The sequence below is a fragment of the Anastrepha obliqua genome, chromosome 4 (assembly GCF_027943255.1).
Source record: "Anastrepha obliqua isolate idAnaObli1 chromosome 4, idAnaObli1_1.0, whole genome shotgun sequence".
In the NCBI taxonomy this organism is placed as follows: Eukaryota; Metazoa; Arthropoda; class Insecta; order Diptera; family Tephritidae; genus Anastrepha; species Anastrepha obliqua.
The window spans coordinates 59922411-59938500 of NC_072895.1; the positions used below are offsets into that span (position 1 = coordinate 59922411).

General features: G+C 36.9%; 2 protein-coding genes across 7 annotated transcripts in view; one reads left to right on the top strand and one right to left on the bottom strand.

Annotated features, from left to right (window-relative positions):
- The window catches only part of LOC129246316 (uncharacterized), a 37331-nt gene extending 35784 nt beyond the window's left edge, over window positions 1-1547 (bottom strand). The window contains exon 1 of one of the 6 annotated variants that reach the window (XM_054885031.1): window positions 1295-1547. The gene's annotated coding sequence lies outside the window, so the exon portion shown is untranslated. The other 5 variants (XM_054885032.1, XM_054885033.1, XM_054885034.1 and 2 more) reach the window with 5 other exon arrangements.
- Window positions 1548-8759: 7212 nt separating this feature from the next.
- Window positions 8760-15738, top strand: LOC129245324 (uncharacterized). Its single transcript, XM_054883407.1, has 4 exons — window positions 8760-8990; window positions 13720-14223; window positions 14291-15490; window positions 15551-15738. The coding sequence occupies exons 1-4, from the start codon at window positions 8760-8762 to the stop codon at window positions 15719-15721; spliced, it is 2106 nt and encodes a 701-aa protein (XP_054739382.1). The 3' UTR covers window positions 15722-15738.
- The last annotated feature ends 352 nt before the right edge of the window (window positions 15739-16090 follow it).

The window sequence follows — 16090 nt, forward strand, 5'->3', positions numbered from 1 at the left end:
TAACAAATTGGCGCAAGTCACGGTTACGTAGTTAATAGCACTTCTCCGCGACCTCTCGTTGACAAAAACAATCAAAAAAGCGGTTACACGACTACTTTCGTACGTAAATACATAACCTCCCTAACATGCAAGCGACGCACAATTCGGGAAGCGATGACGACGCCACGCGATACGATACGGCGAATTCATCAAAACAAAAACCATTCGGCGAATTCGAAAACGCTCGCTATGCACCAAAATGCCACTGAAAAAACACGAAAATTTAACAAAAAACGAACTCCATAACGCAAAGTGAGAAACATGTTGCCATATTTTGCATACTATACCATACTACAATTTACTGAATTATGCAATATACCTATTTCGCGACATATAAACATCTTTTCCAGAAGCAAAATTCATTTTCAACATTCCCACTTTCAGGAAAAATTATAAACAAATTACCGATTTTACAGAATAGCGTGGTTTTGGCATGAAAGCTATAATGGCGGAAGACTAGTCGTCGTCGACGTTCTCGGCAACGTTCGCGCGCACCAACGCAAATATACGCAGTGAACGATACTCACGGATCACAGGTTGTCGCATTCACACTCAAGCCTCAAATTAATTGGAAAACACTAAAAAGTCGAACAGAGCAAAGTAGAAAACACAAAAACATGCTACGAAAAACGACACCGACCGAATCGAGCACGTTGCGTTGCCATACTCCGAATCGCTACTACATACACACTATTTTCAACTCTTTTCTGCACACGCGCACTGAGTAGTACGAAAACAATTCTACGAAATTAAACTTGCAGCGTAGCTGCTCGCACATAAATCCGAATTTTCGAATTAGTTTGCGCTGCGTACGCAATACAGCAGCCGTTACACATCCTATCCCACCCTTACCACTACTAACATACTCTAACTGAGACGCACCGCGTTCCACTGCCCTACAACGAGGCACAAATTTTCCATTCATGCGTACCATACACGACTACTCCACCATCCTTCCATCTACCTCACACAATGCGCGCACACCGCTCCCTTTCAATAAGATTCCATATTCCATTCCAACCGACTAACAAACCTAAGTACACATTGTGCATACACAAACACACCCGTGTCGACACGAAACGCCAAATGCGCCTTAAAACTGTAATCACTATTGACCTCTCCCTCGCACTTTACCTACGCGACATGTGTGCGAGCGAGAACTAAACACGATGACCATACTTTTTCGGGTCGGGTAAATGGCGAGCACCATGAAAATTTTTTTCACCAAAATCGATCAATTTCGATTAATTCATACTTTTTTCACAACGTATTTTCTGGACTTAAACCACGCCACTTTCACACATTTTATATGCAAAACACTGCGTGCAATCGTTAATATCAAATTTCAATTGAATTCTGGAAATAATTTCCACTTTTTGCGTTAAAATTCGTTACCAATTGTGCAACGACACGAGTTTTTCACAGGGGCACGTTCTTCACTGAACGTAATGGCGGCTCGGGCAAACCATTTCCGAATTTTTTCGGAGTTGTAGCGCTACTTGCCAAACAACGAAAATTAAAACACTTCATTGAGGGGCATTAAACTAAGTAAAATTCGAATGCGACTGCATAGAAAAATCGCCAAAAATGTTAGATATTTATTGAAATGGTTTTCTCAATGTGTCAACAAAGTTTACGCATGAAATTATTCAAAATTATTCCTTTGCTGCATTTGGTTAGTGGTGAATGTTCGAAAAAGTAAATTCAGCGACAATGAGTGCGTTCAACTACAGGGTACAAAAAAAATTTAGAAATATGAATACATATGTGTAAGAATAGAAATTTTTTAGTAATCATAGCGCGTTTTCTCTAAAGCAGATTTGTGTAGTCACAAGTAATTCTCCTAAAGTTGACTTAAGGGGTTACGCCACTCTAGCTACTGTAAAAAAGCAGTTTTTTAAGGATTTTTTTTACATTGAAAGAAAGGTGCCAGGAAAAAACTTTTTAAGTATATTATTAAGCATGTATTTAAGTGTAATTACAAATATTTTTATTGAAAAATATTACAAAATGGCGCCTTTGGAGTGAATCTCTGAACGCGCCCTGCGAAAAAGGCACTTCACGGCAAGCAGTACAACTGACGTAAATGTCCACCTAAACCAAATTAAAAACATTCTTCTCAATCGACGTGAGTATAGCTGTAGAAATACGTACGGGATTTTAGAAATATTGAAATTTGTGTATTTTGCAGATGTTTGAAGTCAAAAGTAGAATTTTTCGTCTAAAATGGAACCGTTAATTGTTTATAAAAATTTTTCTAATTAATTAATAAAAAAATCCGTACGTATTTCAGTGCGGAATAATGTTCTAAAGATCCTTGTACAATTACAAGTGAAAATATTAAAAATTGTTTGTGTTATGCTGCTTGCCGTTTTGAAAAATCACGTTTTGAGATAAACACGCTTTAAATTTGAATAGTCGGTTCAGAGACGTCAGAGGCGCTCGCGCAAAAGTGCGAAATATTAGAGATAAACATTTTTTTCACGCATAGGACTTTTTGTTTTATATTCTAAAGAGTTTAAAGCATCTTTTAAGCAAAAAAAAAAAATTTCGATATTTTGAAAATCCTAGAGTGGCCTAACCCCTTAAGAAAGAATTAAGTTTTATAATATTACTCTATTTTGCAATACAAAAATATAATTCTTTACTGACAGATTTTGTTTATATTGGAGAAGAACAAAATACTTTAAAAATAAATAAATAAATCCCCTATAAATAATAACAATTTACGTACGAGTTTGAAAAATATACATACGAACGTGAAAAATTCTTTTTATTTTCATTTTTTTTATTTTTATTAAATATAAATGTACAGTAGGTTCTGTTTTTATGCGGTAGATACGTTCCGCAAGAAGCAGCATAAAAAAAAAAACAGTATAAAAAAAGCTACTAGTTCTATAGTAAAACTATAGATACGTTTCAAATGCTAAAACCGCATAAATCTGAAATAATGTAATAAAATCGCATAAAAAAGGGCACTAGTCCCATATTATAACTATAGATACGTTCCATAGACCACATGAATCTGTGATGAGTTTTTGCTTAGCTGGTTTAGAATCTTGTTTATATGTACAATTCCCGATAGGTCGGCATGCATTTTGTAATTTAAAAAAAAACCGCACTATTTCAAAACCGCATAAAAAAAAGCCGCATAAAAACAGAACCTACTGTAATGAAATCATCAAATATGGTAGTTTCTTGCATACAACTTTAAAACATTAAATACCACTTTTGAAACTCTCGCAATCGCCTAAGGGTTAACATTTTATAATTGCACGCCACAATGCTGTACAGAGATGTCCTCACAACATCGTTTACTATTCAATATCTTCCTCCAATATATATAAATATACATACACAGGGATCTACAGCTTTAAGCCGAATCCGACCGGCAGTTGGTTTTTTACGAAGAGCTTATAGATGGCAAAAATACACTCAGAGTTTTGCTATTGTCTGCCGAGGAGCGACCACTATTAGAAAACAATTTCTATCAATTAGTGTTTCGACATATATGGTATATAAATTGTAAATATCCTATTTGAGATATATATACATTTACATATGTATAAATTCGTGTTGATATATTCCATATAACGCAAACTTTTTTACTTCGCGCATTCGCCCAGGGGTTAATACTTTCCAAACGAATGTTGCAATGCTGAGCACTAAGATATGAGTGATGGTCTATGAGTGACTACCGGATATTCACATCATTCGTGTAATTTAAATCGATTAATATAGATAATTTTTACGGTACAACAAACACGGAGTCATTTTTATGTTTAAACAAATCTTTCTAGGCTAGCGTACATATACACTTACGCAGCTATGCTGTCAAGAGTCCATGCAAGGTACTCATTTGATTGTTATTACATACCAGCTTTCATATTTTTCAGACTACGTTGCTGATAAGCGTCAGGTGAGAAGCGCCAAAACACTCCGACGACACTGATAAGTGCACTCACCTGCAAAAAAAATATATATACATATTTACGTATAATATAAAACATGTTACAAGAACAAAAAGAAGTTGATTATATTGCTAATAATACAAATACTACTACTACAAAAGCATAACCAAAAGAGCGAGAATGCGATTAGAAACTGTGCAACTGATAACTAACCACATTGATGAATTAATTGGCCGAATGTTTAACTCTTATCCTCAAATAGAATTCAGTCGAACTTTAAAATTCATGAAGTGCGCATATGAGTTATAACATTTTAACGGCGGAATTGCTGAAAACCGTTTGCAGCACTTTTATTAGTTTGAAAAGTCGTTTCATTAAAACAAAGTGGTCGGTGAATGTTATCGTTTTAAATTACCTATCGGTACTATCGATTAAGATTTTACTTGCAATAAACAACATATAAGAAAAAAAAAATTAAATAAAATGCTTGAAGATTTTTAAATTTCGTATACCATTGACAAGTGACACATCCAATAAATTTGCAAATATACCAACATATGTACATGTATCTAAATTTTATGATACTTTGTCAAAAAGTTTATTGTTTTCAGTGAGAATAAAAAACTTTAAAAGACGATGTCATAAAATATTATAATTGTTCCAATGGGAATTTGAACAGAATAACCTAAGAGTTACCAATCAAAGTGAATCACCATAAGGTGATTTGCGAATCCGTTCGTTATTTTCGCGTTGATAAAATAAAAGCCTCATTTATTTAGAATTCTTATCGATGGACTCCAAATATACATATAATAAGTATATTTATACACCCTGCTACTTACCAGTTCGCTAGCATATATTTTCATGCTTACATACATATGCCTGCTATCCTATGGGCGTACACACATGCATATGTATGACTGCATACCTTTGCCTATTAATCACAGAAGTCTTCTAAAGGCTCATATATGTTACATACATATGTATACTATAGTTAAAGTGCGTTTCATAACTACCGCAGAAGAGCTCACTACGAGGCTTGACAATTAAATTGTTTCTGCATTAATTTAAACAAAATTTCGCAAGAAAATATAGCTCATTCTATTTTAAAAACTATAGGTATATGTAAGTAGAAGTTTTAAATTCAAAAAAATTTCATACAAATTTCAAACAATCAGAGTTTTGAGAAAAATTTCTAGTTTGCAGAGTTCTAGTCCATTGAATTTCGGTATAATGAAGCGCAATTTTGAACTGGTTCCAAGAGCACATTTATTTGTTTAATTTTTATTGCTGATGGTGTTGGGTGTTTTTCGGTCGATTGTGGATTTTCCACACTGATAAGGTCCAATCAGTTGGTTGATGGTGGGCTTCAGCCTTTCATACAAGACGTTCGACAAAACCTTAAACGCAATATTTTGAAGATTAATCCCGCTGTAATTAGCTCAGATTGCAGAATCACCCTTTTTATGGATTGGGCGGAGCACACTTAATATCCAATTGGCAGGTATGATTTCATTTCGCATACCATGACATGCGCCGCTTTCACTATTTAATAACTTAGAGAAGTGTTCTCTCAATAATTTAAGTACCGTCTGAATGTCAGTCACCAGATCGCCGCCTTTGTTCTTACAGGAAACGGTCTTCAAAACTCTCTAGTAGAATTTTCGTTTTATCGGCGTTTCCACAATCGACTAGATATTCACAATACGCCAGCCTTGGAAAAGATCCATGAAAGGGGAATCGGCACACACCATATTTTTGTCGATTTTAAACCTGCATTCGACAGCACAAAAGTAAGTTGCCTGTATAACCGCGATATCTGAATTTGGTATCCCCGCAAACTAATATGGCTATGCAAAATGACGTTGCTCAATACCAGCAGTGCCGTTAAAATTGGGAAGGACCTCTCCGAGCCATTTGATACAAAACGAAGTTTCAGGTAGGGTGACTCGCTGTCATGTGACGTTTTTAAATTGATGCTGGAAAAGATCGTGCGAGCTGCAGAACTTAAACGCTCAGCCACAATTTTTTATACAATTGTTGGTATATACCTACATATATATATAATTGGCGCGCACACTCTTTTCGGGTGTTTGGCCGAGCTCCTCCTCCTATTTGTGGTATGCGTCTTGATGTTGTTTCACAAATGGAGAGACCTACAGTTTCAAGCCGACTCCGAACGGCTGGTGTTTTTTTTATTAGAAAAAACGTTTTCTTCGTTTTGGTCTTTCACCGAGATTTAAACCTACGTTCTTTCCGAATTCCGAATGTTAGTCTCGCACCAACCCATTCGGCTACGGCGGCCGCCGATGATATTAACATCATCAGCCTTAATAACCGCGCTGTTAGTTCTGCCTTTTCCAAATTTGATAACGAAGCAAAGGGAATGGATCAGGGGGGGAACAAGGACAAAACGAAGGACCTCCTGTCAGCGAACAAACAATTGGCCGCGTCACTGTTGGCAGTTACGATTTCCGGAAGTGACTTCGTTTATTTAGGAACCAGCATTAACACTGGTAACAATGTCAGCCTTGAGTAAACTCCTCTCTCGATGAACAAATCTAACACTTTATAAGGCTTTCATAATGGGCGCCCTACCGTATAGTGCAGAAGCTCGGACGATGACAAATATCTGATGAGGGGTCCCTTGTTTGAGAGAAAGATTCTGCTGAAACTTTTTGACCCTTTGAGCTTAACGGCGGCATAGATAGAGCGCACTGAATAAAGATCCAGCGGCTGCGTTGGCTGGATCATATCGTCCGAATGGTTACAAACGCTCCGGCTCTGAAAGTATTCGATGCGGTACCAGTTGGTGGTAGCGGAGGAAGGCCTCCTTTACGTTTCAAAGATCAGTCTTGTTAAACTAGACCAAAATCACTTAAGCGATGATCGTGCCAATCAAGAAGAAGAATAAGTTGAGTGTTGTCTTCCCTATAAAGAAATTTAAAAAAACTCACCAAAATTTTGGAGTCACTACAAACTATCTTTTTATTATATTAAACTTTAGTCAGCTAAATACTGCATATTAAAATTAAAAAAAAAAAAAAATTCGAATTAAAAACATGGGAATTATGATGAAAATTTTGTGGAATTTTTGTAATTCCTGCATTAATTTTAAAACTTAACCATATTTGGTTATTTTTAAACAATAAACTACACATATTATATTAAAAAAAAAAGAAAAAAGGAGCATTAAAAAAAGAAGATAAGCAAAGAAAAATAGTCAATATTCAAAATGTTATGTACATACATACATACATATGTTATGTTCCATATGTGTATGTATGTATGTTAATGTCATTCCGTATTTGATGTAATACAAAGTGATAATCTACAGCAACATGATCATCGAATTCACATAAATTTTGCACATGTGCTAAATTCAAGCTTAAATCGACGAAAATGAACTTTGAGATCTTTTTCACAGAAGTTATGGAGGTGGAAAAAATCAAAAAGGTCAACATTTTCATCAAAACTTTCAGTATTTTGAAATCTGTGTTTTAAGCGGAGGTGTATGCAGTTCAAGAAGCGATGAACTTTACTGTGGAAAACCGATCGAGAGGCAGATCTACATATACGTGTCTGCAGCGACAGCCAAGCTGCGCTTATGGCCTTAGACAGCCCCCCAACCACATCAGGGGTAGTCAAGTCCTGTAAATTCAGGCTGAACTATGTCGGTAGACATGGGTCCCGGGACACATGGGTATTGCGGGTAACGAGACCTCAGACTCCTTAGCTAAGATGGGCTCTGAGGCCAACTTATTTGGCCCAGAGCCCGTTTTGCCACTTCCTTCTGCGGGTATCACAGCCACGGTTAGCAAATGGGTAACTACCACCCACAAGCCAGCTTGGCAGGTTGAGAGAGGTCGCAGATGGACTAAACTGATATTGCCTGTCATGTCCGATCGACTGTCGCAAACCCTTCTGTTATTAAGCAGAGGGGAGTGCAGACGGCTGGTTGGACTGATGACGGGCCACTTTCTGTGGGCGGAGCACATGGAAAGGTTGGTCATCTCAGACAGTGTACTCTGCCCAGCTTGCGAAGAGGAGGATGAGACGGCGGACCACTTCCTGTGCGTCTGCCCCGCCTTCGTTCGAATCAGGTTTGAGGTCTTTTGCACTGATGTGTTAAGAAGCGACCATCTTTGCTCCTGGGCACCACAAGATCTACTCAGATTTCTTCGGAGATCGGGTAGATTTAAAAAAAAATTAAAAGGGAATCCAAGTGTAGTACAATGGACGTATTTCATGTCTGAGTGCTGCACTTGCTCGTTGTCCCGACAAAAAAAAAAGATATGTTTCGATAGGAATTTCTCTTAGTGAATCGGGGAATAATTCGGAGTTACTAAAACATTTTTTATTTGGTGGATGCAAACTGTCTGCGTTCCACTTCTGTCTTTCCTTCGGACTAAGTGCAGTTTATTGATAGTAAATGTCATTGCTTGTAAACGCAGCTGCCATTGTCATCCACTAATAGGTATTCTCTTTTTCCTGTGCAGACGCGACTAATTTCGTCGCAATTATAAAATTTTCCCTTTAGATCTTTAGGCTCTTTTCCCAAAACATGCGTACCTGATCCTCTCTTTGAAAATTCGAATTAAACTGAAGTACTGAAATACTTTTTATAACCTTTCCAACTTTACCCCATTTATGCAAATTGGGTCAGAAAATTTGATTCGTAATTGCAGACCATGTTGCAGGAGGCTGTTACCTTTAAATTCTAATGGCTGTAAAAAATGTGTAAACCAAAATATTAGTATACAATGTACCTCTTGTTTTTCTTTAAAGCGCTTTCTATGTCTTTGAAAAATGGATAAAAATTACATTAGTTCTCCAAACGATTTTCAACATATGGAGGGTACTGAATCGGTTGAATTCAAACGTACTTTCGCTCTCGATGGGATCGGTGAAGATGAATCCTTGCGGTTATATTTACGCAAAGCGGGACTATCGGATGAAATTGAATATTTGACACCGGAACAGCGACGTGCCTTCATTTACGATATTATAAAGAGCAACAAGATGCCGGGATATTGGATGGTAATTAAGAGTGCTCATACCTCCTCATGACACATTTTCACATCACTACGAATTACTTCATTTCAATCATTTTCGTTATTCAGGCTTACATTTTTGAGCACAATTACATAATTCGTTGTAGATGATTCCAAAGATGAATTACTTATTTTGGTCCCTATCCCTATCTTCCATAAATTTTAGAATCAAATGGAAGTCGCCTGTTAAGTTAAAATAAAATGTGAAATGCAAAGATGTCGCAAGTAATCAATTAAATTTGGAAAGACTTATCGATGTAGATGTATCGGTTCTCTTCTTACTATCATACTTCCGCTTATATAAATACAAACTTCTGCATGTCAAAGCAAATGCATTTAGATAATATGGAGAATTTCAAAAATACTATGGTAATTCACGATTTATTGCATTTGGTCTTGCAAGTATACTGAAATATTAAAAATTATACAAACGAAATATACCCAATTTTAAGCACAATTGTTAGGATAGGTTAGGCTGTACGGGCTGTCCACTACGGGACACACACATTGTGATATCGTGTGCAGGAAGTAGAGCCACGAATAACGTTGTAAAATCAATTTTTTGCAAAAACTGTTTTTTTTTTGCAGATTACCGTTAATATTACTTACATCGCTCAACCACCAAATCACCTAATCAAAATTATTTACCTTATCGCAATTAAAATTAGAAAGAGTCAGTCAATGGAACAACCTTGTAAGTTAAAAGCAAAATGACACGATCGGAATTAACGAAAGTAATTGATAAGCGGAAAAGATGTGCAGAAAGAAAATCGAATGTTGAAAATTGGAAAGATAATAAGAATAAAAAGTTGAGAAATATTGAAAATGCGTATATAGCAAGAAAAAATAAGAAAAAAACAGAACGAGTAATAGGAAAAATGTTTTAAGTCAACATTATGGTATTTTTATAATTTTTTTTCAACTATTTCTATGTACTTAGGTTCGTGATTATGTATGCGGCTTCAATTGCCAAAAATTTACCAAAACTCAAGTACAGAAAATTTTTTTATAAATTCTACGAAAAAATTACAACGAACAAATGACTGGGTTCGAATTGAGCGAACCTCGAAAAAGAAGAGTTAAAGAAGGTATTTCCTATCGCAACGTTATTATCAATTACTTTTTACTGAATCCGAACAGTGAGAGGGAGAGAAATTCAAAGTTCTACTGATGACCCAAATATACTTAGAATAGGAAAAAATCAAAGTATTGCAAAAACATGATTACGAAATCTGGCAAGTTATACGATGCCGCCGCTAGAGGAAGAATTAAATGGGTTCTGTGATAAAAAATGGGTCAGTGATAAAAAGAATAAAGATTTGATAATTCATATTTGCCTGAAAAATAAGCCGAGTTTTATATATCGATCTGTTGTTAATTAAATAAAATTAAAAGTTTTTACTTGAAAGCAAACCAAAATAGTTTTCAATTTTTTAGAATGTTTTCTCTTATGTTCTTGCTGAATTATGCTGAATTCACTTTATGTTTTAAATAAATATATTTCTTACAATCATTTACTATATACTGTACTATATATTATATTTAAAGACAGAAAGAGATAAATAGTAATGTTTTCTTGACGAGAATAAAACTTAAAATGCGATCGTAATTCCGCTATTGCAACGAAAATAACGTTTCAAAAGTTATCATCCATGGAAAAACCATTTAACTACCGTTGCGCTTTGAATATGAAACGTTCTTAGACTGAAAAAAGTTTCAAACCGTAAATTTACTTCTAATTCGAAATTAAAATTCCTCGATTTTCTACATAAAGGTTTTTATTATCATTGGCTAGCTAACAAATCTCAATACAGAACAAGCAAATTGCTTTTAAAATACGTTATTTTTTGTTTCTGAAAAGTTAAGATTTTGTCACTTAAAACGTTTTTCGCGGCTTTCCTTCAATTCGTAAAATCTACGTCTGAAAGGAGCAGAACAGTGGCACAGTGCTACGACAACAGCAAGCGGCGACCCAATTACGACAACAGCAATCGGGCCCAATTTAAAAAATTTCTTATTGCGGGCCTACTAATTTCAACCCTACTCTAGATACTCCTCAATCTTGAATCTTCCTAACGCAGTGAAAGAGCTTTCTTTTAACCCTTTCGGTCAGTATTTTAGGGTTTGGCATTATTTTAACTTATAGTGGCACAACTTAAGATTAATCAATTTAATTTGAATTCAAAGCGAAAAGGCAGCCCCTGAATTACAGTAGACTCTGTAGACTATCTTGTTACGTCCTCCAGTACTTGAATTATATTATTTTTAGAATTTGAGAAGCAAGGTTAGTATTTTATGTGCGTGGAAGAAGTCTACTAGTTTCTGAAACATAAAATGCTTGTATTTGTTGTAGTTTTTGTAGTGCTGATATTATTTATGATGCGATAACAAATTTCCTGGATGTGTAATACCTGTATGTTTACTAGAATTATCAAAAATATCAAAATGATTAGATTTCTCTTTCCGACCATTCGAATATCTGTGAAGGCGAATAAACTTTGACCGGTACGCGACCATTGTAGCCGAGTGTATTAATGTGTGACATAACGACATACATAGATGGTGGGCTCGATTTACTGTATGGGTATCAAGTTATGGCATCAATTTTTTTCTGTTAACATAGTCCCTGAACAGGTTAATTCTGACATTAAGAAGTTTATCAAAAACAAAAAACAAAAACACTTGTTGTTCTGAGGCGGCATGGGCTAGCCGCACAAATCTAGTATTTTGTGTAGTTTTGGCAATTGCTGTTTTGTCAGATATACTTAAGAAATATTTATCTCAACTAATAAGCTGACGCGGCCGCCAAACCCGAATAGGTTGGTGCGTGACTACCATTCGGGATTCATAGAGAGAATGTAGGTTCGAATCTCGGTGAAACACCAAAATTAAGAAAAACATTTTTCTAATAGCGGTCGCCCCTCGGCAGGCAACGGCAAACCTTTTTCTGCCATGAAAAAGCTCCTCATAAAAATATCTGCCGTTCCGAATCGGCTTAAAACTGTAGGTCGCCCCATTTGTGGAATAGCATCAAGACGCACACCACAAATAGGATATATATATATAGTTAGCTCTCACCGAGCTTAGTTTCGTATATCTGGGTTCTCACTTTTTTCAGAGCAGGACGAGACAATGCACTAGCTTATTCTGCATTGCCTTGCATCGTCTTATTTGCCGGGTATTGCGACGAGTGACTTATATCTGCTTCCTAAGATGAAATTTGTATTAAAATGCATAAGATTTGAGCTCGTTTAGGCTGTGAAAGCGATACACGTAGGGCAGGAACTAAAAGCAGATGACTTCCAGCACCATTTTGAACGAAGGGAGATACGAGTATATCCGGCCATTGTTGGGATAGGGGGAAGGAGCAGGGGTGTATATTGAAGATGATAATAAGTGTTTGTATGTGTATGAAGTCAAAATAAAATAGTTTACAGTATTTAGAGCCATTATTCTAAGTAAAAGACATTTTTGGCTTTAACAGTTTTTTTTATTTTCGAAGGTAGCTTAAATTTTAGTTTTTTAATATAAAGATTTTTATACTAAAAGTGGGACTATATGTATTATATATATATATATATATAACAGTTGCTAACACCTTTGATTGGATCGAGCTCCTCCTTCTATTTGTGGTGTGCGTTTTGATGTTTTTGACAAATGGAGGGACCTATAGTTTTATGCGGTCTCCGAACGGCAGATGAATTTTTTATGAGGAGCTTTTTCATGGCAGAAATACACTCGGAGGTTTTCCATTGCCTGCCGAAAGATGACCGCTTTTAGAAAAACATTTGTAATAATAAGAAAATGAAGATAAATCTTTTGGTAATATTTTATTTAGAAATCGCCAACATTTTTTACTTATATGTATGAATGATTCCGAAACAGTATTTTTTTGAGTCCTTTATGTCATCAACTTTATTATCAATTATTCACTTGCAGTTTTCATATCACAACTCACACATTTTTATCAACGAATACGAATACAACAAATAACTTAAGAATTATTACGTAGTTCCAATGCTTACATACATATATTGACATATATTTACACACATACATACTTAATTATATCGAAAATTCCCTGCAAACTAATTTATATTTTATATAGACATCTTTTAACATTCATGCTATATATTCTAAGGGTTGACGTTTCCGTGCTTTCCAGTCGAACGAAGCTTAAAGCCTAATTTCTAAGGTTTAAACTTGGTTTAAATTCTTCACTTAGGTTCAAAATGCGAAGTTTCCTTTTTTTCTTTTGTAAGGGACTGGTTTCCGATGTATTTTTACACCCACCACGACATGATTTGGAGAAAAGTTGGAGCAAACCCCTGAAAAATGTGTTTTTGGGGGTTTTACCCCTAAGTTTATCAAAAACGTGTCATGTTAACCTATACTCAAATGAAAGCTATACTAAAAAGAAACGACTTATTCTAATAAAATGTGGGGCCTAGTGATTAAAACCATATTGCAAATTATTATGATCAAGGCTGATCAAAATTACTCCTCGTGGATTTCAGAGGTCGCTGCCTACAAATTACATATGCATTTTTTTAAATTCAAAAATTCAAAACTTGTAATCAGCGATCCCAAAAAGGGGCGAGTAGTAATATTTATTAATTTTGTAGATCTGTGTTATTCATCAGAAAGCGAGGGTTTTTCTATATTTGTTTCCCTTTAATTAAATTCCCCCATTAACTTCATCGACATCTTTCCAGCCTTCAACAATGATATCGCCATCTCCTTATAATTTACCCACTGCAAAGTCAAATGAGCGTTCTAAACCACCGCCACCACCTGCGCGCACCGTCACAGCTTCACCCGCTATGCAACGAAATAAGAACTCTGCCATGCCGATAGCACTTAACTACGCCACCATTAGCAGCTCTTCGTCGAACAACAGCCTGCAAAGTTTGGACCAAAGCAGTCCCATTGTACCCCGTCGTTTCCAACCAACACCACCCACGCCGCCTTCGCCCTCGACATTTGTGACTAGCATTAAAGGTGGTCGATACGAGATAAGCGGCCCAATGAACTTTCAGCACATAGCTGGAGATATGACGCGTGATCGGACGCGCAACGCATTCGATCTTACCATGACCATGAATGATAACGTACTGAGGAAGTATCTGTTGGAACGCGGTATTAAGGAGCAAGACTTGGCTGGCATGCGCAAGCAGGATATCATAAAAAACATCGTACAATCGAGGTTCACATGGATGGTAAGTTAATAAAAATGTAGAAAAAATGTTAAGTGCACCAGAATCAAGCTGAATAAATTAATTACAGCCACCTCAGCTCAATGTTAATGGTACTGTTAGTCATCCTCCACCCAATATAATGTATGCCACTATTTCTTCATGCAAAGAACATACACCACCCGGTTCGCCAAGGATTTCACGCCCCCGAAAATCAATGAATGCACCACCGCCACCACCACCACCACCACCTCCGCCGTCACTACCAGCAACGTCAGCGTTAGCCCCAGCAGCAGCAACAACTTCGAGTATAGCACCAATGTCTAATCAAAAACAGATATCAACACCTCCTCTATCGTCAGCTTCAAGTGCTACTCCAACAACTTCAGCAGATTCTCTGTCGAGTTTAAACATTTTGGCTGCGCGTTTCGCAAGCCCTTCAGAGTTTCCCTCTATCGAAGATATTTACAGCAACAAGACTGAGGTGGAAGCCATATTTTCACAGACATCTACTCAGCCCAGACAGACTTATAGACAAGCGCCCCCACCACCCGTTAAGCCGAAACCCTTCGTTGACGCGCCTCCACCACCACCATCTCTTATCCAGGCTAAAAACAATAAATCTTCAGTGATTTACCATTCCAATCAGAGTTTGGATAGCCTCAACGAGTGGACGAGCGAAGATGATAGTGACAATAAAAACATATATGGCAGAACGATTGCCGATCGAGCTAAAGTGCCACCGACACCCAAGCTAATGATACTACCAACTACCGTCAGCAATGATGGTGGTAGTACAGCTACCTCGGTATTATATGCTAGCAGTGTTGGCAATAGAAAGCAAACTCCGCCACCAACACCTCCAAAGCCTGCGCTAAAACCACAATTATTTGCGAAGGTTTCAGCAGTGCCACCACCGCCTCCCCCTCCTCCATCTCTTCCCGCACCAGAAGTTGCAGCGGCGTGTGCATCTAAAACCTCATCTCGTGCGCCAATTGTTATCAGCAAGGGGAGTGGCGCATCGCCACCACCACCGCCTCCACCACCGCCACCTTCTACTAATAACGCGCCTATGCCACCACCACCACCACCTTCTACTAATAACGCGCCTATGCCACCACCACCACCACCTTCTACTACTAACGCGCCTATGCCACCACCACCACCACCCATATTAAATGCAGCAGCTAAAAGTAGCAGTGGCTCACCTGTAGCTCTATCTACAGCTAATGATAGTGGGGACGCGCGTGGCGCTTTGCTAGATAGCATTCGAAAGGGCGTCGCCTTGAAGGTACAACTTATATAATGATAACTCAGTATAATTTCTTCTTTTTTTTTGTGATATTTTCAGAAAGTCAACCAGAAAGCTGCCACAATCAGTGGCGTCAAACCACGCGCCGAACGCAAACCACCAGCTAACGACTTTCTTTCCGAATTGAAAATGGGTATTACATTGCGACGGGTAAAGGATAAGAATCACAATATTTATGCAGATGAAGATCCAGATGAATCGCAAGCTTAAGAAAGATCGGTTACTACACAAACACACACTCCGTTTTATTTGCATAGCAAGAATGTATTTATGACAAATATAATAAATATGAAACTAAAGAAATATTTAGATGTGCTAAGAATTAATTTACCATTACTTTTCATTAAATTGTTTGGAAAGAGAAATCGAACTGTATATCTAAAATCGCTGTACCGCAGCAAAGTCAAGACTAGATTCTGATAACAAGATTTATGGTTAGTATCAATAAAAGTGGTCCACCAATGTAAAGGGTGGTTAAGTTTCAAGGGCCGGTGTTGATTTTAAATGAAATAAATTTTTTTTTTAAATTATTGTAATTTCTCTTTATTATGATAATATTGGTATAGTTCAATTACGTAT